This window comes from Eretmochelys imbricata, chromosome 1 (genome assembly GCF_965152235.1).
Source record: "Eretmochelys imbricata isolate rEreImb1 chromosome 1, rEreImb1.hap1, whole genome shotgun sequence".
NCBI classification, from domain to species: domain Eukaryota; kingdom Metazoa; phylum Chordata; order Testudines; family Cheloniidae; genus Eretmochelys; species Eretmochelys imbricata.
Genome location: NC_135572.1, coordinates 12,355,383 through 12,380,828, shown reverse-complemented (window position 1 = coordinate 12,380,828; position 25,446 = coordinate 12,355,383). Strand labels below are relative to the sequence as shown.

At 42.5% G+C, this 25,446-nt stretch overlaps 1 protein-coding gene across 5 annotated transcripts in view; it reads right to left on the bottom strand.

The window, feature by feature from the left end:
- Positions 1-24,907, bottom strand: part of POLD3 (DNA polymerase delta 3, accessory subunit) — a 46,206-nt gene extending 21,299 nt beyond the window's left edge. For 2 of the 5 annotated variants that reach the window (XM_077834651.1, XM_077834541.1), the window contains exons 1-9: positions 24,768-24,907; positions 22,595-22,650; positions 20,866-20,968; positions 18,077-18,116; positions 15,295-15,427; positions 12,039-12,303; positions 6,701-6,773; positions 4,340-4,502; positions 2,879-2,988 (exon numbers count right to left, since the gene is read on the bottom strand). In XM_077834651.1, the coding sequence (XP_077690777.1) occupies positions 2,879-2,988; positions 4,340-4,502; positions 6,701-6,773; positions 12,039-12,303; positions 15,295-15,427; positions 18,077-18,116; positions 20,866-20,968; positions 22,595-22,650; positions 24,768-24,827 (1,003 nt within the window). In that variant the 5' untranslated portion in view covers positions 24,828-24,907. Of the gene's footprint in view, positions 1-2,041; positions 2,301-2,878; positions 2,989-4,339; positions 4,503-6,700; positions 6,774-12,038; positions 12,304-15,294; positions 15,428-18,076; positions 18,117-20,865; positions 20,969-22,594; positions 22,651-24,767 lie in introns of those variants that run through there. The other 3 variants (XM_077834741.1, XM_077834834.1, XM_077834582.1) reach the window with 3 other exon arrangements.
- Positions 24,908-25,446: the final 539 nt, after the last annotated feature.

Genomic DNA, 25,446 nt, shown 5'->3' with positions numbered 1-25,446 from the left:
TTCTAAAACAAACAGGATACGAACAAGGCGGGCGCTTGGATTCACGAAGCACTGGAATCGATTATATTCTTGTTCTTATATTACACACACACACTGAATGTTATGCATTTCTGCTGATGACACACTGCTCTTGTCTGAGTACTCCAATGAATTCCAGCCCCTCCTTGTTTTTAAATCAGATTTGATTGAGATGGTCTTTGCCTAAGCAATAGAGGTACCAGTCTTCTGGATTCAAAGCTGACTCGGGTTGGCTACAATCAATTTAAGTGAACTGGGGCAAAAGGGGAAGAGAGGTAGCGCTATGCCAAAACTATTTACAACACCTATGAGCTACATATTCAGAGACAGGATACTGGGCCAGATGAACCACTGGTGTGATCCTGTGTGGCAGTTCCTATATTTCTAATTTAATTAAGAGTCTGATGGCGACATTCTTAGAGTAAAGAGACAATGAACAGAAAACTGAAAACAAAGGAAGGACAACTGAGGTAATTTACTAGAGCAGGGGTGGGCAATCTATGGCTCGCAAGCTCTGGCCAGGGCGCTGGGTCGGGAACTGCACCACGTGGCTCGGCCCTGCTCCAGCCGGGGCGCTGGGTCAGGGGCTGCACCACGCAGCTCCCGGAAGCTGCGGCATGGCCCCACTCCGGCTCCTCTGTGCTCCAATGGCCCCCTCCAGCACTTCAATGGGAGCTGCAGGGGCAGCGCCTGCGGATGGGGTAGCGTGCAGAGCTGCCTGGCCACGCCTCCGCGTTGGAGCTGGAGAAGGGACATGCCCCTGCTTCCGGGAGCCGTTTGAGGTAAGCACCGCTCGGAGCCTGCACCCCTGAGCCTCTCCCCACACCCCAACTCCTTGCCCCAGCCCTGATCTCCCTCCCGCTCTCCAAACCCTTCGATCCCAGCCCGGAGCACCCCCCAGCACCCCAAACCTCTCATCCTCAGCCCCACCCCAGAGCCCACACCTCCATTGGGAACCTGCACCCCTTCCCCACCCCTGCCCTGATCCCCCTCCCACCCTCCAAACCCCTCAGTCCCAGCCCAGAGCACCTTCCTACATCCCAAACTCCTCATCCCCAACCCCACCCCAGAGCCCGCACCCCCAACCAGAGCCCTCACTCCCCTCCCAATTTTGTGAACACTCATGGCCCGCCATACAATTTCTATTCCCTGATGTGACCCTCGAGCCAAAAAGTTTGCCTGCCCTGTGCTAGACACACCCAGACAGGAAGAAGAGAACACGTATACCCCTGGATCAAATTTTGAGGAAAGTGACAAGATAGTGTACCCAGAAGACCTAACTACCCAAAATATAATAATCCAGAGCAGATATTGAATGGGAGAGACCAGAAGAACTCTAATGCAGAAGAGAGACAGTAGTGTTGGTGAACAGCAAATATGATGCACTTGCAATGCAATATAGCAGCAAAAAAAGAGGCCAATGGAACATTGGGAATAGTCTCTTTCTTTGGCTCTGCTGGAAACTTGAAATAATGCATTCGGTTCGGGTCACTTTCTTACCAGAATGATATTGACAAATTGGAAGAAAATCACAGAAGAGCAATGAAAGTGATCAGGTGGCTAGACAGGCTGATTTTAATCTTCCCTCATAAGAGCTTGGGAACTAAAGGGAAAGGCCAGATAACATGAAGATGTAAATACCAAGAAGGGTGAGCAGGGTTTTTTTGTGTTTTTTAAAACAGTGTACAAGGAGTTGTATTTAGGAATAATGTGACTAAATTAAGAAAGGGAAAATTAAGATGGAACATCAGGGAAAAGTCCCTGAGAGATTTAATCAGCCTGAGGAACAGCTTCACAAGGGAAGTGGTAGAAGTCCAAATCATGTGGGACATCTAAAACTAGATTGGACAAAACGTGAACAAAGAAAGCAATTCTGCATTAGTAGGGAGATTGACAAAATAATCTAAGAGGTCTTTCCCATGTTTAACTTCTATGACAACCTCTATTCATTTTAGGAATGTTTCTCGAATACTGCACAGTATTTCTCATAAAGCAAATTCTCATTCTGTATTCCAATCCTTTTCCAATACAACCTAGCATCTGTTGTACCTTTTCTTGTTGTGCACTGAATGATGGTTTCATTCATTTTTCAACAACCTCCGAATTCTTTTCCTGATCAGCTTGTTGAACGATTGTTTCATTTAACACGCATTCCCCAGTTTGGTTCCCAATTATCTACATTGAACGGCATCTGTGACCTCCAATACCCAAATCCTTTGGAATCTGGTTGTGCTGTTCCTTGTTACAGGCCTCTATCTTGCAAAGTTCTGTGCATTCAGCTTCTATCAAAAAGTCAATGAGCAACAAAAACACTCAGCATGTTGCTGGGTCAGGCTGTATTGTTTTGCATCCCGTTTCTCTATTATCTGTATTCTTGAAAGTCTCACTTTTAGTATTGTCATCCAAATCATTTCTATAAACATTATGAATACTCAAGATCCTAAAAACTAACTCCTGAGGCACCCTACTTACAATTTACTAAATGAACTGGTTATGACACTGAGGAGGCGCTATACCTTTCACAGGATATCAAAGAAACCACTTTGCACAAGATAGTGCAACTGGCAACATACTCGCCGAGGACAGAGCCAGGTCTGAGCTCAGCTACGGTAAGACCAAATTACTTGGGGCCTCCAGAATGTACACTGAGGTGGCTTGTGGCAAAAATATTGAAAAAAACTCGGACTGCAGCCACTTGCATGGATACTGGGCCCACAAATACTTCTTGGGTCTTCCAAATTATTCCCTCAACTGTTGACTTTAATAGCTTTGGGTGGTGGTATCACTTAGTAATATGGTCAAAACAAGAACCCCTGCCCCAGGTTTCCTTGGTTAGTTTCTTGTAATCACATCTTTTTACCTTCATCTTCACTGCTGTCAGACTGAGGTCGCTTGATTCGCCTCCTCTTTTTCTTCAGATTTTCATCCTCTTTCCCCTCATTATCTGACATATCCACCCTCTTCGCTCTACTGGCACAAAGGAACAAATTGAACATGCTTCACCCCTCTGGTGTGCTTATAAAAAAAAAAAAGACACAGATTTAGGCAACTACAATCTTCATAATTACAATCTTCAGATCACAAGGAAAGCAAGTACCTTGCAGACATCTCCAAAATGCACAACTAAGTACGTAAGTGGATACACACGCGCACACATGTATGGAATTTTTTTTTTTTTTTTTTTTAGGACCTTCTCACCCAGTCCTAGCTCTTCATATGGCAAAAGTTTCTCTAGCACCCCTCCAGTGCAGCATGCAGAGAGGTTTGTCTAGAACCTCATCTCGCTTGACCAAGGTAGCCTGGCAGGAGTGCATTACTGACCTCGTCACCACAGCTCAGCCTTCTAAGAACTAGTGTCCTAACAGACCCACTCAGAAGTTATTTTGATAGACTCCTTGCCACTGACTATGAGGTAGTGTCTCAGATTTCTGGAGCCATTTTTTAAAGACTTTTTTAATGTAATCGCATTTTGCTACTGGAAAAGTAAAACAGCTTCTTTCTTCTTTTAGAGCTGGCACGACATGCCAGACTAAAAGCCCTGGAGGCTGAAGGCCTCTGCATATTCATAGAACAGGTAAACCCAAGTAGCCTTCCCTACACTGCACTGCCAACGTGCAGTTTCCAGGCCCTTGGCTTCTCAAATGAGACGATCTACAAGGAAGCCAATTAGCAGCAGCTGTGACAGTGAGCTGGGTGATGTGTATACCTATGCAGCAGGAAATGGAATGAGACCACCAATTAATTATACCCAGGCCACCAAACAGCCATGAGGCTGTGATGATTTTTGGTCTGTCAGCTTGGGTTGGATTAAAAACACAGGACTGCACTTAATTTTACTTGGAACATCACCCAAGGTAATTCAGTGTCTTAAAATGCAGCAGTACATCAGTTACTTCAACCATCAAGCAGAACTTCACATGCTGAAAGCTGTCTGTACACAAGCTTGGGAATATAAATCCACCCTGCAATACAGGTGCTCTTGCCAGCTCCCCATATTGCTCTCAAAGGTTACCAAGTTTGTTCAGTTTGGGCCACAACTTCATAAAGAGATTGTCTCGTAGAACACCTCCCCCGCCCACTGGTGATTACCTGGACTACCGCCCTACCATTTGCAATTGCATAATGTCCCTATTGTAGCTACAGCTATTGCTTACATGGAAAAGAAATAGCAGGAAAATTTTTTAATATATTTTTAGCTGTCTTTAATGCAATTTATGTTGCTGGAAACAAGGATTTGAGCCAGCACCATGTGACCAGGCAGCTCTCTGCAGACCATCAGCAAGCGGTCCTATAGATCAGAGTCTGAAAACCACTGCTGTACCTTCTTTTGTCCTTCTGCTGAATTTTCATGGGCTCCATTTTCTTCCCAGGTTTCTCCACTGCTGCACTGGGGGGTGATTTTGGTTCCACTACCGAAACTGAGGGCTTGGCTACTGTTTTTTCTTCCTTTGGCTGTTCACACTCAGAGTTGACTTTAAGCTTATCTGTGAATAATACAAACAAAGTAAGAGCGCACACTGGTTATTCGACATGGACTGGAAATGACAAAGGAATTAATAAACAGAGTCTGCACGCAAAAGGAAAGGTTGTAGTCTCAGTCAGCCACAGATGGAAGAAGTCACTACAGACCAAATCCAGAAGCATCAAGGGATCCTATATGACCTTACAACTGCAAGCCATACCAGAAAAAGGGAACCACTACACTTCCACATGAAAGGGCAGGCATGATCCCCTCTACTGCTCTAGATGAATCCCTCAACGCAACATAATTTCTATCTTCTGGGTTCAGCTCAGCCACTTCACTCCTACCCAAGTCCAAATATTAGTCAGGTACAAGAAGCAGAGAAACAGCAAAATCCAGGACTGATGAAGTGCAGATGGAGCTGTGTTTAGCCTCTATGGTCATGACACTGTAGCCCACGATTATCACTTGTATTACCACAGCACCGAGGAGCCATAGTTATAACTTAGGACCCAGCTGTGCTAGGCACTGTACAATCACAGACTAAAGAGATGGTCCCTGCCCCAAAGAGATTACAATCTAAGTACAAGACAAGAGACAACAGGTGGACACAGACAGACAGGGGAATACAAAGAACAAGTGAGACAATATTGGTCAGAATGATAGGCAGTGGTCTTATACACCAGCAGTCTAACCACAATGCCTTGATTTCACTCAGCAGCCTTAAATGTATACTGAATAGGAGAGATGACAAGCTAAAACCCACATCTTAGATACTTCACGGAGTAAGAGTAAATATTCAACAACTGAGTCAACAAAACCTCACGATCAATGGGATCAGAGACTGCTGACAGTCTAATAAAATTGCCATCAGGATCTTTCTGGCACCCACCTTTGGCTCATGCTGAATCAAGCCGTCAGTTGGATGAAGGTTCATCAAAAACATGCCAGCTGCTTCATCTAGCAAAATTTCAGTGATCCTAGCTAGGTAACGCATCTCACCTATGACACAAAATGACTATCCGCATGTTGAGCAGCAAAAGTCAGAGGACCCAATCATTGTTTGTCACTGCCAGAGACTTGAGATAAAGTTTCTGAGGCTAGGGAAGACAGATATTAGTTCCCAAGAGCCAAGTTTCTCTCAGCCCCCTTGTTCCTGGCAATGCTGCTCCATCCTTTCAGTCACCAGACAAAGGTCATTGAAGGGGTGTATTCGCAGGAGCTCAGTACCAGGGTAGTACATAGCACACCACACATGGCAACAAAGTAGAGGAAGAAAGTCATTTATTCCAAATTAGTTACTTTTCCATTTTATGTCAGCTTCTCCACTTTTTAGAACGTGTTCTTCTGATCTTGGGCTCTTTGTAGATATTAAGTATTTAATTGGATTCATGGTAATAACTGTTCATATAATTTTAAAGTTTATGATGACAATCTCCTCAACTTACACTGTCATACTTAACAAAACAAAGACTTACAATGGAACCTTAAGCGGATCTCTATCGCTACGATCAGACACTACTCTAATATCATTTATTAAATGCTCCGTGCCAGATCCTGCACTGTGCAAAATCCAGGAGATGTGTTTCATAGCAACACTACCAATATCACCCCCAGCTTTGTTCCAGAAACACCTCCTTGGCTCCTCCTACTTTCCTTGCTACCGGTGCACATTTGAAGAAAGTCTGACACGTTTGTTCCCCAAACCCTTTCCTTTCAGAATCTTCACAATTTCACTTAGAAAAATCTCCCTCATTCATCCATTCCAATTGTCCGCTCTTTATTATCCCACAAATGATCTAAATTCCAAGACCAGCTACCTCTTCCTCCTTTGCTTTTTTTCCTCAAATCACTACCGCTAACACACACTGCGTATAGCAGTTTTCAGGAACTATTTTCAAGGAGTCAGTTCTCCTGCCCAAATATGCTCATTTTAAATCAAAAATTTTATGCAATAAAAATTCCTCCTGTGTTAAAAATCTGTATGACAAGTGTCAGCGCAATTGATCTCCACCTAGTAAGTTTTTAGTATAGGAATATTCCACTTACAACTCTCCTATATAGCAAAGAATACACACTTGTTATCATCCATATTTTAACTGCTTCAATACTTTACTTAAACAATGATTTCCTAATGTTCCAAAGTAGTTCCTTACTACAATTAGCCCACCCATTACCACAATGATTTCCGGAGACAGATGCATATAATATCATGCTTACTCATGGCAGCTTTTCCAAAGAAGTTGCTCATTGCATTCCCTTTGGGTGAAGTTTTGCTGCTTACTGTAGTTGCCTGGAAGTAAAGGTAAGAGAAACTGTAAGAGAGTTTTTCATACACTATTTTAATTCTTGTGTTTACTAGAATTTTCACAAGACCTCCACCAAACCTGGCACATGCAGCCATCAAAATACATAGTACTGCAGTCTCTAAGATACATAAAACTCACTAAAACAACATACTAATTTTTTTCTTTTCAATAGCATGTTTATGGGAAAACAAAGACTGAATTTCTCCATTGCAGAGACTTAATGTTTCAGGGAACTGTTAAAGGAGCATGGAACTTTTCACTCTTAGGTCACCGGTTCAAGGTCAACCCAGATCGCAAAGTCATTCCCATCTGATGGCTGTTCAGCATCATTTACTAAATAAGTTGTTGGGGTTCAGACCAATTCCCAGTGAACAAATGTTCATATCGTAAAACACCACTACCACAATTTGCATGGATTGACAAAAGACCACCCAAAGACTGAACGGGCTGTGGAGATTAGGCTACCCCATTTCACTGACACACTGGCAGAACAGTGTAAAGGAGCTTGCACTTCCACTACTCATGCTATACTTGTTCTGTAAACATACCCAATCTGCAGGGTAAGAGTTTTAAAAGTGCCAATGGGCATTAGATGCCCGAGTCTCATTGACTTTCAATGCCCAACTCCCTTAGTCTCCAAGATCATCAAGCTAGCATATTTCACCATCCCTAAATTCCCTTTGAACCAATGTATGTTAAATTATGAAAACATAGACATTGTGAAGCTACGATAACCATTTTTTTAAAAAAAATATCCATTTATCTGTCATAGTGTTTTAAAAATCTATCAACATTACTCTAAATTAAGGTCTAATCTTCCTGCTATTCCTCTTTTTTTTATTTATTTTTTTAAACGTCTCAATACTATGAGTATCCTACCTTTCTCAGAAGAAACAGGGGATAAGAGTATTTTGGGCACGTGAAAAGCCAGCTGCAAATGCCTCTCTCAGAGTCCAAACTTTAATGACCCTAACATAAGTTATCATCTAGGGAGAGCTCATGGATACTCTTTAGGTTCACATTCCACTAACTGCTAGGCACTACAAAGGGCAGGAACTTCAGCTGGCATAAATTGGCATCGTTCTACTGGGCATAATAACTTAAAATTTGGGGGCCTTAGTCATCACTATTTAAGTATTGCCCTGACATCAAGACTTTTCAGAAAAGATAGGACAGAGGGCTGAGAGAATAAAAAAAACCTCAAAGTCTAACAGCAAGGTTTCGTCAAACTTTCCACATAGACTGAGTTTCTTCAGCCTTTCACCAGAGTGTACTATTGGTGCAGCCGAAGAGACTTCCCTTTTTCCGTCTGTGAATGAATGAACTAAAAATGGATACTAAATATTAAGATACTACATTGTGTTGCCAGATCGAAGTCAAATGAAAAACAGAGAACCAGCCTGCATCAACAACTGCGATTAAATGAAGTTATCTGTGTAAAACGGAAGTCAACTATAAATGATACAACTTTGGTCAAAATGTAGAAAACTTTAATGACACGGTTTAACTCAGGGGAAAATCTGTTAGAGAAAGGGGGTTGCATTCATATTGATTTCTTGTAGTTTAGTGAAAAGTGAGGAAGCAAGGCTAATATTTGCAATCAAACATGCTTATGCTATCAAGTTAGTGAAATACTTCTGTGTTGAAAGAGGCAGTAAATAAAAAAAAGACGGAAGTAGTATGTTATGAAGACATTTGATCGCAAAGTAGAATAATCAGAACTGTACGGATCAATGAAGCACAGACTCAGCTGAGCCATATTTACAAAGGTCCCACCACTGTTAAAATAAGAAGTGGAAGATTTATACAGCTGTACCAGCCTGCTAGGGAGCAACTGTTCTTTAAGTGACTTTGAATTGTATAATGGACTGTTAAAACAAGTTTAAAGAATGCCGAGGGACTTTGTATTAGCAATAGGAACTTAGAACTGGACATTTCAGCAGCTAGCAGAGCATTGATGGAGACAGTGCAACCTGAGCAAGCATAACAGCAAAGCTGGCCAAGGGAGGCACCACAGAGGGGCCCATGGAAAGTGAGGTAAGTTATGGAGGTAAGTTGCTGACCAGAACAAACCATCCAGTGTTTAATGTATGTCCCAAGGTGATTGTACCAACAGCTATGACCAACTTGTCTTACGCAGGCTGCTATGACAAGATGTTTTGCACAAAGAGTTATTGTGTACCAAATGACTGGAGGATAGCTAACGTGACGCCAATTTTTAAAAAGGGCTCCAGAGGTGATCCCAGAAATTACAGGCCAATAAGCCTGACTTCAGTATCAGACAAACTGGTTGAAACTACAGTAAAGAACAGAATTCTCAGACACATAGATGAACATAATGTTGGGGGAAGAGTCAACATGGTTTTTGTAAAGGGAAATCATGCCTCACCAATCCTCTAGAATTCTTTGCGGGGGTCAACAAGCACGTAGACAAGGAGGATCCAGTGGATATAGTGTACTTATATTTTCAAAAAGCTTTTGACAAGGTTCCTCACCAAAAGCTCTTAAGCAAAGTAAACTATCATGGGATAAGAACGAAGGTCCTCTCATGGATTAGTAACTGGTTAAAAGATAGGAAACAAAGGGTAGGAATAAATGGTCAGTTTTCAGAATGGAGAGATGTAAACAGTGGTGTCCCCCAGGGGTCTGTACTGGGACCAGTCCTGTTCAACATATTAAAAAATGATCTGGAAAAAGCGATAAACAGTGAGGTGGCAAATTTGCAGATGATACAAAACTACCCAAGTTAGCTAAGTCCCAAGCAGACTGAGAATAGCTGCAAAAAGATCTCACAAAACTGGGTGACTGGGCAACAAAATGGCAGATGAAATTCAATGTTGATAAATGCAAAGTAATGCACATTGGAAAACATAATCCCAACTATACATATAAAATGCTGGGTTCTAAATTTAGCTGTTACCACTCGAGAAAGATCTTGGGAGTAATCGCGGATAGTTCTCTGAAAACATCCACTCAGTGTGTAGCGGCAGTCAAAAAAGTGAACAGAACATTGGGAACCATTAAGAAAGGAATAGATAAGACAACAGAAAATATACTGTCCCTATATAAATCCAAAATATGCCCACATCTTGAATACTGAGTGCAGATGTGGTCACCCCATCTCAAAAAAGATATACTGGAATTGAAAAAGGGTCAGAAAAGGGCAACGAAAACGATCAGGGGAGTGGAATGGCTTCCGTATGAGGAGGGATTAATAAAATTGGGACTTTTCAGCTTGGAAAAGAGACGAATAAAGGGGAATATGACAGAGAGCTATAAAATCATGACTGGTGTGTAGAAAGTAAATAAGAAAGTGTTATTTACACCTTCTCATCACATGAGAACTAGGGGTCACCAAATGAAATTAATAGGCAGCAGGTTTAAAACAAACAAAAGGAAGTATTTCTTCCCACAAGGCACAGTCAACCTGTGGAACTCTTTGCCAGAGGATGTTGTGAAGGCCAAGACTATAACAGGGTTCAAAAAAGAACTAGATAAGTTTATGGAGGATAGGTCCATCAACGGCTGTTAGCCAGGATGGGCAGGGATGCTGTCCCTAGCCCCTGTTTGCCAGAAGCTGGGAATGAGCGACAGGGGATGGATCACTTGATGATTACCTGTTCTGTTCATTCCCTCTGGGGCACCTGGTATTGGCCACTATGGGAAGATCGGATATTAGGCTAGCTGGACCTTTGGTCTGACCCAGTATGGCCGTTCTTATGTTCTAAAACCCTGCAAAATTCCAGCCCCACTTGTGAAAACTCAAAGGTGATGTCTCACTTCCTGATCAGATGGTGAGAAAGAACAACTCTCATTTTTGATTGGACATTTTGAATCTTCGGCAGAAGTATGGTCACCATCTCATTGGTCCACACCAGCACCTCCAAAACCAGGAGTCAAGCAGGACCACACAGTAGAAATGGGATAAAACGACCTGTCTCCTGCATCACATCACTTTCTGAAAGCCAAAGACATCTGGAAGGTAGAAGACTGGGGTCCTGGGGGTGACATCAAATACTATCTTGTATAGGAACCTTTCCATGTCATTTTCTATTTTGCAGCAATTCAGGTTGCCTGTTAGAGCACTGGGAAGACTTGTCTGTTCTTTCCTCCACCTGCATTTGCAGTGTCAACAGTGAACAGTGAGCTGAAAGCTGACAGCTGAGGAAAAGTCTGATAAGTAATACAGTTCTTCTTAGTTGACTGATTACTGAAATTGGATACAAATTAGTAAGGAAGTATTCATGGTTGGGCATGAGCGTTAAAGAGTGTTGAGTGTCACAGTTACAGTGTGTGTCCTTGTTTTGTAAAAGGTTCCAATCAGCTTTGTTGTAAAGTATCTTTGAAACTAAACAAATTACAGTTGTTAACCAAGATTATAAAACGGTGTACACATCTACCACAGTTAAGTTTCATACTGCCTTTTGAGTTCTAAGTGTACACAGACATAAAATGAGATCAAGTATGTAAGCCTCTTAAAGTGCGCTCAGTGCATACAGTTTGTTATAAACGTAGGAGTTTATGCTGGGTAGTTAGGAGTATTAATCAGATCCTAGGGCTAATACAATTTGTGGGGATGTGAGTTAAAAGGATTGACTATGATAGAGTCATTGGGAAGGAGACCTTAATGAACTGGATGTAAGTAACTGACCAAACTGCCTCATACTTTAGCTTTGGATTGTACTTCCTCTGTTGTGTTAGCAACACTGGAGTTGATAAAAAACTGGCACAAGGGAGGCTCTATTTTGAGGAATTTTGGGCTTGTCTTCACATACAGTATTGCAGCTGCACCACTGTAACGCTTTAGTCAAGACACTACCTAAGGCAACAAGAGAGCTTCTCCTGTCGGCACAGTTAATCCATCTCCCCGAGAAGCGGTAGCTATGTCGACAAGAGAAGCTTTCCCGTCAACATAGCGCTGTCTACACTGGAGGTTAAATAGGTATAACTACGTCACTCAGAGATGTGGATTTTTCACACCCCTGAGAGACGTAGCTATACCAATATCAGTTTGTAGTGTAGACCTAGCCTTCGTAAAAAAAAAAAAATCTGAACAAAGTCACCTTCCCAAGATAGTGGTTTATTGTGTGTTAACACAACCACAATATTCTCAGGCGACAATGAGGCTAGAATTCAAAGCAATGGGAGGGGGTTGCCACTGAAAAAATTTTATTTAGATTGAAGAGTAAAAGAGAAGTCAGTAAGGCTATTATCCAAACAAATTGCCAAAGGATGTTGAGGTAACTTACAATTGTTGTCTCTTTGGACTCTGGTTTAGTTTCTTTATTTGTGTCTTGGGATTTGGAAGCTGATTTTGTAGCAAACATTCCCATGATCCCTTTGGGCTGAGGGGAGGGCTGTTTAGCAGTTGATGAGACATGACCATTGACTGTAGGCACATTGACAGCATGTGTGTCATTTGGTGTCTGGGAATCAGCCTGTGCAGACGTCTGAACTTGAGGAACTTCAGCTGACGTCCTGGGGACTGCAGCGGCACACTGAATGGCACTAAACCTGGGTGATGGAGTGAAAAATTTAATTAGCACTTTAACGTCTTATTTTCCACCTCACTTTCCTCTCTAGTAGTGTCTTACTTTCCTGGTTTTATATTATACTGTTATGGGGAAAAGGAGTAATTTAATTCAGGCATGGACTACAAAGAAAAGCTAGCAGAGAGTTAAGAGTGGGAGAGATCACACCGAAACGATCATTTGAACATGTCAGCAGGGGTTGAAGCATTAAAATACAAAACAAGCTGATCAAATTTCATTGAGGAAAAACACTTGTCATTACACAGTGGGAAAACGGGAGGGAAAGCAGCAATTTTATTCCTAAATTGGTTACATCTGTATTACCAGTGAATCACTTGCTAAAGCTTTCCATATAAATATAATAATATTTTGTAAATATATTTCATCTGACAGTCTACAACACAAATGATCTTATTTTCAGAATTTCTAATGCACCCCTCACAGTAGTAGCCAAGCTTCACAAACCACCCTGTGAAATAGCTAAGTATTATAGATTGAGCCATACTATCCAAGTGGCTCAGAGGACATCCAAAGCATTTAGAGACTCAGTACACAAAAGTTATTTCTATGCACATTTTGGATATAAGGAACACATCCTTATATGATCTGAAATTTGGTTGACAGGGGACACTGAGGGGCAGAAGGTAAATATTTGCTCAAGGTTACAAAACAATTCACTGACAGGTCCTGAATCCTTATCCCCTTTGTGAACCACCAGATCAACTCCCAGCCTGATTTTGTTTTGAAACACCAAAGCACTATGGGAGCTGATAAGAACTGCACTTTCTGATTTATCCAATTAACTCATCATGGAGTATTTTTATTTACATAAGAAATAAACAAACAAACAATCTCATACCATTCCACTACTGTGACTTAGCACTGTATAAGCACAGCTCATGATTAATTTCACATTAAGTAGAAACTAACATACACTAACAAACAACATAGTCACTAACCTAGTTTAAGGTTGCGAGAGGACATACCCAGTCCACCCAAAACCTTACAAGCATTGAAATAAGAAGGGAAAAGATGTGTGCATTCCTTTCCACCTTCATTTGCCTTCAAAACTAACAATAACACACTCCAACACCCCATAAAGCTTTCACTTTAGATGCCATCTCCAGACACCCATAAGTAATACATACCCCAACTTCACCAATTTCACAGCAAAATGCAAAACTTTAACAGTCAACTCTCATTCACTTACATCAATTATATCAATGGGTCAGCATATCTGACCATCACAAATTCCATATATTTGGGAAGTTAATCTGCCTTAACACTGCAGAGGTCACTGTTAAGGTTTTGCATCTGCACTACAACTTAATGAGGAGCAGTGCGATTACCCCAAATTAAAACCCATTATCCACTGACTTCAATGGCCTTTGGATCAGGCCCAAAGTCCACAGGACTGTTTTCATGTTGAAAACCAGCTGTAAGATTTTTTGCTTTTTGTGTGTGCGTTAAAACCCAATAGCTGACTACTACATTAATACAATTTTCAGAAAGAGGAAACACATCAGTCTAAATTTATTCTAATTAGGTCACAAATTAACAAGCTACAATGATAAAATGGAGAAGAATATCTTATTCCTCTGCTATGCCCAACCAGTTCAGCTCATAATAGCAAGCATTGCCTGCAGTGTAAGTCACCTCTGAATTACAGGCTACGTGTTTTAAATTCAGCTAGAAAATTCAGCACCAAGACACCGCATGAATTTAAAAACAAGTTTTAGAGAGAGTTATTTTAAAGTTCTATATGGCCTAAACCTTAGCAATTTTTAAGTCAGAAACATGGATTTACACCAAGATACAGATTTCACTGCAGAGGGTGCCCTAGGACAGTGCTTCTCAAGCTATCTGATGAGGGGGACCAGCAATTTTTTTTCCCCCAATGTGTGCACAGACCAGCAGCCGATGGCTCGCGGACCGGCACCGGTCCGCGGACCACCACTTTGAGTAGCACTGCCCTAGGATACATTAATATCGAAGTATGGCAACTATGGCCAAACTTTGTACATTTTAATTGGACCATAATTTTCTATCTACTCAGGAAAAACAACTCTGCCTGCGCCCCCCTGAGCTACAGAACATTGGCTGGGATAGTAAACATTCTCTTGTAAGTAGCTGCTTTGCAAATGCCTATCTATTTTAGGATATGTACTGCTGCCCATCACTTTGGTAGCGGAGTGCCTTCCACATGAAATAGATTGGCCATAGGAAAGTCCCTAGTGGATTTCATGACAGGATCAGCTATCACTATGGAAAATAAATTCACTCTAATTTGCCCAGGTGTACAAAGAAAAAAGTATACAACAGGTGTTTGTAAAACAGAGGTGCATAAATACAATGGAGATAGTAATTCCACAAGAGGCTCAAATGTGGAGTCATTATCTAATAGCTGTCTGGAGGCCTATTTAAAGTTACTTTGGTGGCCTCAATCCAGTCCCTTGCCGACCTGACAGAAATCACCTTCACAATTGGCATTACTTGGCCCCCTGCTATCAATCTCAGAAAGGAAAAAGGATTAACCAGCCATGGAGACAGAATTCCCCTCAATTCAGGGGTGATCCCTTTCCCAATCAGGTATGGGGAAGGCTTGCACTGCCTCTGCCCAGACTATCTGTTCTGTACAAAAGGACATCACTTTCCAGGGCACCTTTTTGGGAGGCAGCATGCTCCAGACAACAGAGCACAGGAATGGGAGTCAAGAGACCTGGCTTCTATCTGAGACTTTGCCCTTGACTTAATAGGCAACCTAATAGGCACGTCACTGCACGTTTCTGGACATCAGTTTCAATTTGCCTTTCTGACAGACAGAGTAACAACGCAGACTCGTTTTTGTAAAACACTGAGTTCTACTGATGAAGAGTGCTATATAAATGCAACTCATCAGCCCCACATTCAAACAATTTTAAAAGGAAAAGGGGGTCCAAGAAGAACGTTCATATGATAGCACTGCTTAACTCACTTGCTGCAGTTCTGCAGGTTTGTCTTGACGATATCATAGTCTGTATTGTAGAGGGGCCCGCTGTCCTTCAGCATGGCTTTCTGAATGCTGTAGACATGCACACTAGCAATCGTGGCTAGCTTAGACGTCATTGCTGAAAATCAACAGGAAAGCCCTTCATTAGCACAACCAGCCTCAATCGAAGATGACAGAAAAGCTGAAGAGCGGTGTGTTTGATACCCGGTTCTAACTTTGAGAAAGCTGTTAGGATATAGATATTCAGGCCTGTCTGCAAAGGCCTGTACTTTAAGAATTTAGGTGTATTCTTATCGCTTGGCTAGTTCTAGAGGTATAAAAGAAAGAAATCACTGTCTGCCGGTGTAAGGGCCTTCTCTTACTGTGACAGATTGAGGCCCTGTTCTTAGGCTAAGGCCTTTGGCTAAGCAGCAGAGGCAGCCATAAGCTAGGAAGCGACCGGTCACATCCTCACATTCCAAACTAGTCACATTGAAATAAGGTGCTATTGGGCTGTTAGGCACTATCAGGACAGGATTGTATCCTATCACCTCCAGAGAAAGGGAAGTGCCTAGAAAATGTACAAGGAAACTTAGTTTGATAGCATCCTGTCTGGCAAGAACTTACTTATCAATAGCTGAGATGTGAAATCCTCATTTCTTTGTTGTTCTATCACTATAGTCCCCATTTCCCTATTGTTTGTCTGTATAATCTCTGTCTGGTTCTGTGATTGTTCCTGTCTGCTGTATAATTAACTTTGCTGGGTGTAAACTAATTAAGGTGGTGGGATATAATTGGTTACATAATCATGTTACAATATGTTAGGATTGGTTAGTTAAATTTCAGGAAAATGATTGGTTAAGGTATAGCTAAGCAGAACTCAAGTTTTACTATATAATCTGTAGTCAATGAGGAAGTGACTGGGTGTGGGTGGGCATGGGCATGTGGGTGAGGGAGATGGGAACAGGGAATGGGGGTAAGAAAATTGGAATCATGTTTTGCTAAAGGGGGAAATGGGAACAGGGAATGGGAGTAAGGAAGTTGGAATCATGTTTGGCTAAGGGTAGTAATGGGAACAGGGACACAGGTGTAAGGCTCTGTGGTGTCAGAGCTGGGAAGGAGGATACTAAGGAAGGAAACTGGAATCATGCTTGCTGGAAGTTCACCCCAATAAACATTGAATTATTTGCACCTTTGGACTTCGGGTATTGTTGCTCTCTGTTCATGCGAGAAGGACCAGGGAAGTAAGTGGGTGAAGGAATAAGCCCCCTAACAAAAGCATTCTTGGATCTTAGTACCACCCATTTTTAACCTACCCACTGACTCAGAATTCAGGCTTCCACAAGCACATCAAACCTGTTCTCCACTCTACAGTGGCTTCTCACGGAATACTGAGTAAATTCCAGAGTCTCCATCCTAATCTTCCAGGTGCTCTGTGGCCTGGATCCAGGATATCTAAGAGATTGCCTAAAGCGCTGGGCTGAAGGCTGTGGTTGACAACTCTCCTCTTGCACAATGGAACTTTCTATCTTAAGGGTAAAGTTTATCTGTGCGGGAGACAGAGCTGTCATGGAGGCTATTCCCGGGCTGTGAAATGAACTCTCATTAGAATTATGGACCATCATAAACCTCAATACCTTCCACTCCACGTTCAACGCATATTTTTGATCTGCCTTCTTTAACATGGGTCTATTTTAGGAGCGTATGTGTGAGATTCTGTGGCCTGGGATGTGCAGGAGGTCAGATTGCATGATCACGATGGTCCCATCTGGCTTTGAAGTCTAATATAAACGCATAGCAACATGCACATAAAGACAACAACTACAGAAAAAACCCTATCAAAACAACACGCTCCACCATACACACAACTCTCTCCCTGGAGAGAGGATGAGAGAACAAAACAAGTGGCAATGTTAGTCACATTGTCTAATGTACTACTGGAAGGTGTTCAGATTACAAGAATGGAATAGTTATGAAAAATCCCATGTTAGACTTGTTAAGTTTTGGTTTTCAACAGTGAAATGACAAAAGCCTGACTAGTGAAGCTGGAATGTTAGTACTGAGGCATTTGCAGACTCAACTGAACAATGAAAATAGTGGTATATTATCTGATGCCAAAGTCATCAGATGGAAATTAATAATGGCCTGTAGTCCTAAGCATTTAGGATGAGATTCATCAGATCTCACAGACAGGGTTAGGTTCAGACAGTTGGATGAAAAACCGTCAGCAAATGACTATAGCTGCTTCAGAAAGCGATGTTAGCAGTTTAGTAAGTAGCACTTCCCATTCAGCACTGAATCAAACTTCCCTGCATGGGGTTATGGGACATTAAGACACTTGTGGCTAATGAAGATCCCCACTGCACTTCCCAGAAAGTAGGGCTGTTGGCCCCAGTGTTCTGATTCGGCCTAAGCTCCCCTTATAGTTTCACAGCCAGATTCAGTATTCTTCCCTTGCCATCCTAACATGTTGTGAGGTGTTGCTGTGCACAGTTCCAGTACTGCTACATTCCAGCCTAGTGGCAGCTGCCTCAGTGACAGGTGAAGTGATCCCTTGCTCCATAAAAGAAGTGCTACCTAAAAATCAGTTACTAAGCTACAAGTTTGAGAAGTTGTGCTGATATGGGCTCAGATTCTAAAGGTTCTGGGGAAAAGCGAATACACCTGAATCCAATAATTTGATTAAAATACCCGAAGACAGCGTGTACAGATGGGCAATGTTTTTGTTGACATTATTCCTTCAGAGAAAAAAAAAGCTATAAAAATCTTAATTCCCGAAATCACCTACCTTCCAGTTTATCCTCTCTCACTACTGCAACCTTGTGGCACTGTAAAGAAATGACAGGTTTCAGAGTAACAGCCGTGTTAGTCTGTATTCGCAAAAAGAAAAGGAGTACTTGTGGCAACTTAGAGACTAACCAATTTATTTGAGCATAAGCTTTCGTGAGCTACAGCTCACTTCATCGGATGCATAATGTGGGTGCATCCGATGAAGTGAGCTGTAGCTCATGAAAGCTCATGCTCAAATAAATTGGTTAGTCTCTAAGGTGCCACAAGTACTCCTTTTCTTTTTGTAAAGAAACGATAATTTATCACAATGAGGAACCAAGGTCTTGAAATTTAAAGAAAACAAAATACATGGTCAATGGATATTCAATGCAGCTTTATAGTAGCACAAAACTTGATCATGGCTCTGTCATAATAGTCTTTTGGGGCCTTGTAGGCCTACTTTCCTGGGGCAATATCCCCCAAATCACTACAACATTGGAGAAACACCCAATCCTCCATCTCTGGCGGCAGCAGATGAAGCAGTAACGGAACAGCTGCCCAAATGCATTAAAGAACAATTGTGCAGCACGGTACGTGTGCACAAGCTAAGGTAGCGGACATATGGCTGTGCCAGGAACAAATCTGATGCATTGACCCATGTTAGTTGTAAGCATTTAAGATGATGGACACATTACAGTTAACATGGTTAGCGCAGACAAGGTCTTATACAATGAGAAATTGAGCATTCAACCAACAGCCAGAGACACAGATCCAGGGAAACGTGTTCCACAATGTGCATGTAATTCCTGATTTGAGATCCACTGATGAAAAACTCTGTGTAAGAGCTAAGTATTATTATTGTGTACAGCTGGATTACCATGTAAAGATGATTGCAATCCATGCAAAGAATATCAGAATTCATGGGTCGGACAACATTAACCAATTGTGTGTTCATTCAATACCCACAAACAGGCAGTTGAAGTGGGAGGAAAGAGAAATCTGGGAACAGTCTAAGAGCCAAGGATAGAAAAGCAGCAGTCTGAGCCATCCCTTGAGGGTTGGAAAAGGTAGCGAGCAGTGTGATAACAGTAAAAGGAGCATGTAGTGAATAAAATAGGATACTATGAAGAGAGATCTATGAGGTATTCAATTTCCAACTCTCCACTCAAGTAATTCTTGCAGTGTTAAATCTACAGCCCTGCAGCAGCCCCTCCTGAGAGGAGTCAGTATTGCAAGATCATCAGGAACTCTCAAATTAAGAAACAATGTTTAATGTAAAATGCCATGACACAAGCTCATTAGTCTCCTCCACATTAAATAACCTTGTGTCAGATAAAGCCTCATCTATTCCAAAACCTATCATTTCTTCCAAGACCAGGCCTTCTCTTTAAATTCCTACAGCTCCTCTCTGGGCTTCTCTCAAAACTTGTTATTTGCCCCCCCATGCAGCACTTACAAAATGCTGCTCCTAAGTATTATCTTCCTTGCGTGTCACTCTAATTGCATGTTATAATATTTCACAGAATGGATAAAAATATTTTTTTAAATTATAAATGGATGTTCTATATTTAAATTAAATACATTTTAATTTTAAAAAATAAACTTGTTTAAAACTAAATTTGACATTATGACAGCCTACAATCTATGGTAAGATGTACATTTACTGTAATCTATTCAAATCACGTAAATGAATAAAAAAAATGCTGCATCAATGAGCCCTCCCCAAATTTATGAATTAACGTATTCTGTTTTATTCATTATATACAGACACGGGGAAAACCTATCTTTAACTTCCAAGGTCATCTTAAGCTTTATAACTATGTCAAAAGGTTATGTACAGCATTAGTAAATATCTGTAGTATTTAGTCTTTACAATAGAACAAATCCTGGTATTACATTTTTTTTCAAATGCAAGTAGTTTCAATTTTTGCTGCACAGAAAAGCTTTGGCCCGAATTACTTTGGGTTTCAGTTTAGCGAGCAGGCGCAGAACTAATATTTTCTTCATTTGGTCGAGCTCGTTCAAAGTTGAGGAACTGGTTAGAAGTTCAAAAAGCAGCAAAGCTTTTTTTCCCTCTTCTAATCTATGGATAAACCTGTGGGGTGAGGACGAGATCTACTAATTTTAAAAATATGAAGGACATGGGATCAGATTTTCAAATGTATTTAGGCATCTAAAGTGGGATTTTCAAAAGCAACTAAGCAATTTAGGCTCCTAACCCCCATTAGTTTCAATGGGAGATAGGCACTTAACCTACTTAGGTGCCTTGTGGGAGTCACTGTCTGCATCTTTAGGTGCTTACTTTTGCAAATCTGGCCCAGCGTGACCAGACAACTCTGCAATTCATTAACTGTAGTTAATAATTCCTTTGTTTAATAAATATTAGTTAGTTTTAAATGCAAAACATGTCTCGTTAAGCTTATTTTTTTTCCACCTTATGTATCCAGCACATTTAAGGTAATTTTATATAACCAGTTTAAAAAAAAAAGAAAAAGAAAACACTGGTTTTGTGCATTTTAATTGACAGTGTAATATCAACAGAATAAAACCTTGTTTTGTTATCAAAGTATTATCAAAACATGGTCAATATAATTCCTTCCTCAGTCTGTCGTTTTGTCTGTCAGATTGCAAGCTCATTGGACAGAGACTGCACCTTCTTTTATGGTCATATAAGATCTAGCACATTGTGGGCACCACCAGAAATAAACAACAGTAAAAGCAGTAATAGAGTTGTTGCACCAAAGATTACAGAACAAGGCAGGACACAGAGAAACAAGGCACACACAATTGAGGGAGTTGAGTACTCACAATGTGTCCATTCTGAATGAGATTTCCTGCCACTAAATAGGTGACATGCAGTTGAGCTCCTGAATTCTCCTTTCGCTTCCTTTCTACATAGTCATACAGCATCCTGCACAACAAAAGAAACCAATGTTAACCACCTGGAAGGAAAAGAACTCTTCACCCTATCATCTACCAATTCCCACTGATTTATGTGATATTCATAGGATTGATAACAGTAAAATGTTCTGAACTCACTAAATATGTTTATTTCTTCTGAAGAGCTCTGTGTAGCTCAAAAACTTGTCTCTCTCACCAACAGAAGTTGGTCCAATAAAAGACATTACCTCACCTGCACTGTCTCCCTAATATCCTGGGACTGACACAGCTACAACACTCCATAGTTCTATCTAGGCATTTATACCTTGCCTATCATTAGGATATTAAAGGCTCTGTTCACATAATACACATACTGAACTACCAGTTCCTGTTTTGTATGCCCTCACCTCACGTCACAAAACCGGGTTTAGACAAATTTGTGTGTGTGTGTGTCTGATTTTTATATTATATATACATACAGACATCAGTGAATTGCTCTATGTGTATTTGTATTTATTGGGATACTTATGGATACCAAAGTGATGGAATCCATATAAGATGGAATCGAAACATCTCCCATTTATGTTTTATCTAACTAGCTCCTCTTCACCTTAATCTTCCTGTCTCATCCCAAGGAGTACTTTTTTCATTCACCCTAGAACACAGTCCAGCCCCCAGAACATCTAAATACTCAAATGGGTTCCTCTGTCCATCCTCAAGACCGTATTCATCCAAGATTAGGAATGGGTCTCTGGGCCATTCCTTGGCCCTCCCCCTCCATGGTGGGAAGCAGGAACCTAGGACTCTCACTGGCCACTTGTAGCCTACCCTGAGAAGTCGCTGTACAGACCACTTCCCAACAAACTTCCTAGAGGAATCATATGGCTCCTGTAAGTAATGGACAATTATGTACTTCAAGGAATGTAAGTTACTTTCACATTTTCACACTCCTAGAAAATGAAGTACAAAGAGCTATGTTACTACAATGTTAAGGTTGCAAATTTACAGTGAAGTCTGGAAATGCCAAAAGGTTCTGATAGTAAAGTTAACTTGTCCATATTGCAAATATTTAGCTTTGGTTATATCTAGGCTGTTACGTGTAAGTATACAGTGAAGTGTGCATTTAACCCCCCGGATAGTGATTGCAAATATTTATTTGTAGAATGGGTCAGTTATAGTTGCTGTCAGTGACTTTTTGTATTTCCTGACTGTATTTTATATTTCCACCTTAATGCTGCATAATACAGGGGATCACAATCCTGAGATTAGATATGCAGAGGCGGCCTCTTACATCTGCACAGATCCAATTGCAGGACTGGGACATAGCTTGTAAAACGCTTTGAGACCTTTCAGCAAGAGAGGACCTATACACATTCCTACACTAATACAATTCTAAGATTATCATTTCCTACATAATATTCACACCTATTATATAAAGCTATAAAAAGGGCCTAATTAAGATCTCTTTCTAAAGCAATACTTGCTTAAGTGAGGCATGAATAAGGCATGTTAAATACAATCCTAAATAAGTATCTGAAAGAAAACACAGGACTTTACATCTTTCTGGAAAAGATTGGATTTAATTTTTTAATCAAAACCACCAACTAATTAGGCATTGCCACTGAATAAAAGGCTTGTGGTATACACAGATACTCACTGCTTAGCCTGGTTGACATGAACCCCCAGGGTGAAGCTCAGCCATTTGTATGTAACCTGTAACAAAAAAAATTGCACAGGTCAGTGGCTTTCAATCTGAATTCATGACGCACACAAAACCCCATTCAGTGACGCACTAAATCCCACCAGCCTTTGAGGAGACTAAGAAATGGAGAGAGGAAGCAATTTGCCTAAGTGTGTTGTACCATGCTGAGCACACTAGTAGTGCTTAAAAAATATTTAAGAAGCTACCTCTACCTAAATGGTGCATATTTGTGAATGTTGTTTTGAAACCTCTAAGAATGGCAGTGATATAGCCAATGACGTTCAGAAAGCAACACACGGACATTGCTGAGTTGACGTTTCCAAAGGAGAGAAGAAAATAAAACAAACCCCAATATATAACTGTGAAAAGTGGCTGCTGTTCACGCAACACTGCTATCAAGGACACTCCAAGGGTGTGATGGATTCACCATAACTGGCACATTAAATCAAGACTGGGACTTAAAAAAAAAAAACAAAACAAAACATAAGCTCTAGTTCAAACAGCAATTATGGGGGGGTAGGGACGGGGTATTCCAGGGCCTGGGTTATACAGGTCAGACTGGATGATCACAGTGGTCCCTTCTGGCCTTGGAATCTATGTCAAAGATTGCCATGGCTCTCTTTGGGTCTCACGCACAGGACAAACTCCAGTTATGTTACAGGTGCTGCGGCATAGCATGGCAACTTCATGGCTTCTGCTCACTGGCTTTACCACTGAACTGTTATGTGACCCCGGGTAAATCATCTGCTTGTGTCTGTTTTCCCTCCCTCCTGTCTATTCAGACTAATGTACTCAGGGCAGGGCCTGACATTGGGGGCTGATGTACATCTGTTTTTATACAGGTTTAATTTAAGTATCAGTTTAGATGCTTAAGTTTACTGAAATAAGCTGTAAATTATATAAGCACCTTCATAACAGTATAACTGCGTCCACACTATGGGGATGCACCAGTTTAACTACATCTATTTCTAAAACAATATAGTTAAATTGGTACAAAAACTGTGTGTAGACAAGTCCTTACTGTGTTTCTGTACAGTGCCAACCATAATAGGGCTTAAGTATTTTTGTAATACAAGGAAATTATAATAGCCATACTCATCAGCTGTAGGACTAGTTGGAGTACGAGTTAAGGTTGTATAACTGTTTCCATTCTAAATCTGATTTCAGTCACTTGTAACTTTCACCTTTTGGGTTGAAGTTTTTCCTCATTTGTCTCTGACCTATGGTGATTTTAGGAACATGATTTTAGCAAAAACAGTTCATCTACTGGGGAGGACAAGAAAAATTGGAAAAAATACTTTATAACAAAATTAATGTTACAACAGTTCTCTACAGTCAAAATAGTTGACTAGAAAACTGCATGACGGTAGCTCTCCCTAAGAAGTGCCCTCTTTTAATTATTCCAATAAAACTGGTATTGATTTGACCGAGTTGTGTGCCTTGAAAGTTAAGTGCTGCACAAGCGGCAGTATATTTTTATCTAAGATGACACCAAGGTTGTAGCTCCAAGGAATGCCCTGCCCTGTCCAAGGTTTCTGCATTATGTGGGGGGCATGCAAGCACTGCAGGAAATGCTGTTCAGCAGGTAAAATGTTCCCCATGTTCAAAAGGGACGCAGGGTCAGTCAGAGTCCTGCCCCACCTACATTCCCATACCACTAGGCTGCAGTTGTGCTGTTCCTTCCTAAATATGACAGAGATGGAGCTTGCCACAGAGCTGGTCTAACACAGGGGAGGTGGCGTGGGGGAGAGCCTGGGTGCTATGAGCTTGTCCTAACGGGGCTCTGCGAGCCCAGCGCTGCTGCTTCTAGGAGTCATGGAATCCCGCCCGCTGCACTGCAACCTCCTCCCCGCCCCCCTCCAGTGCCTCCCACCCCCTCCCCTCAACTCCCCTCCCCCACCCCCCCTGCCCATCCCCACCCCGTGTCACCCTTCCCCCGCCCCCACCCCCCGCCCGTGTCCCCATCCCCGTGTCCCCATCCCCCAACTCCCCTCCCGCACCATGCTCATCCCCTCAACGCCTCCCAGTTCCTCCTCCTACCCCAGCTTCCTGATCCCAGTCCCAGCCCCAGTCCCAGCCCCAGCCCCAACCCCGCCGCCTCGCTCCCGAGCGCCGCCCCGCGTCTCACGATGCGGTTCTGGTCGGTGACGAACTCGTCGATGTTCTCCAGGTAGAGCTCGTCCTCCATGGTGCCGGGGCGCCAGCCGCGCCGCTTCCCGCGCGGATCAGCGCCAGGCAAAGCAAGGCCCCGCCGCCTCCATAGCAACCTCCGGGGCGTGCTACGGCGGCCGCGCAGGGACAGAATTTCGCCGTGCTAGTGTCGTGAAGCTGACGTCACACGCGCTGGACCCGCCCCCTGTCTTCCGGCCCGCCCCGTCCCCGCCCGTTTTTTACGCCGGCTGCGCGGCCCTTTCCGCTCCGGTGTCTGTTAGTGCGCGGGGCCGGGAACCAGTGACCCCCCGCCCCGAGCCTCTCGCCCCGAGCTCCACGCCCCGAGCCCCGCAGTGACTGCAGGCCCGAGCCTCCCGCCCAGAGCCCCCCGCTGACCCCCGCCCCGAGCCCCCCGCTCTGACCCCCGCCCCGAGCCCCCCATGACTCCAGCTCTGAGCCCCCCACCTCGAGCCCCCTGCTGAACCCCGCCCCGAGCCTCCCGCCCCGAGCCCCCCCCGCTGACCCCCGCCCCGAGCCCCCAGTGACCCGAGCCCCCCGCTCTGACCCCCACCCCGAGCATCCCAGTGACCCCAGCTCTGAGCCCCCCCGCCCTGAGACCCAGTGACCCCCGCCTCTAGCCTCCCACCCCGAGCCCC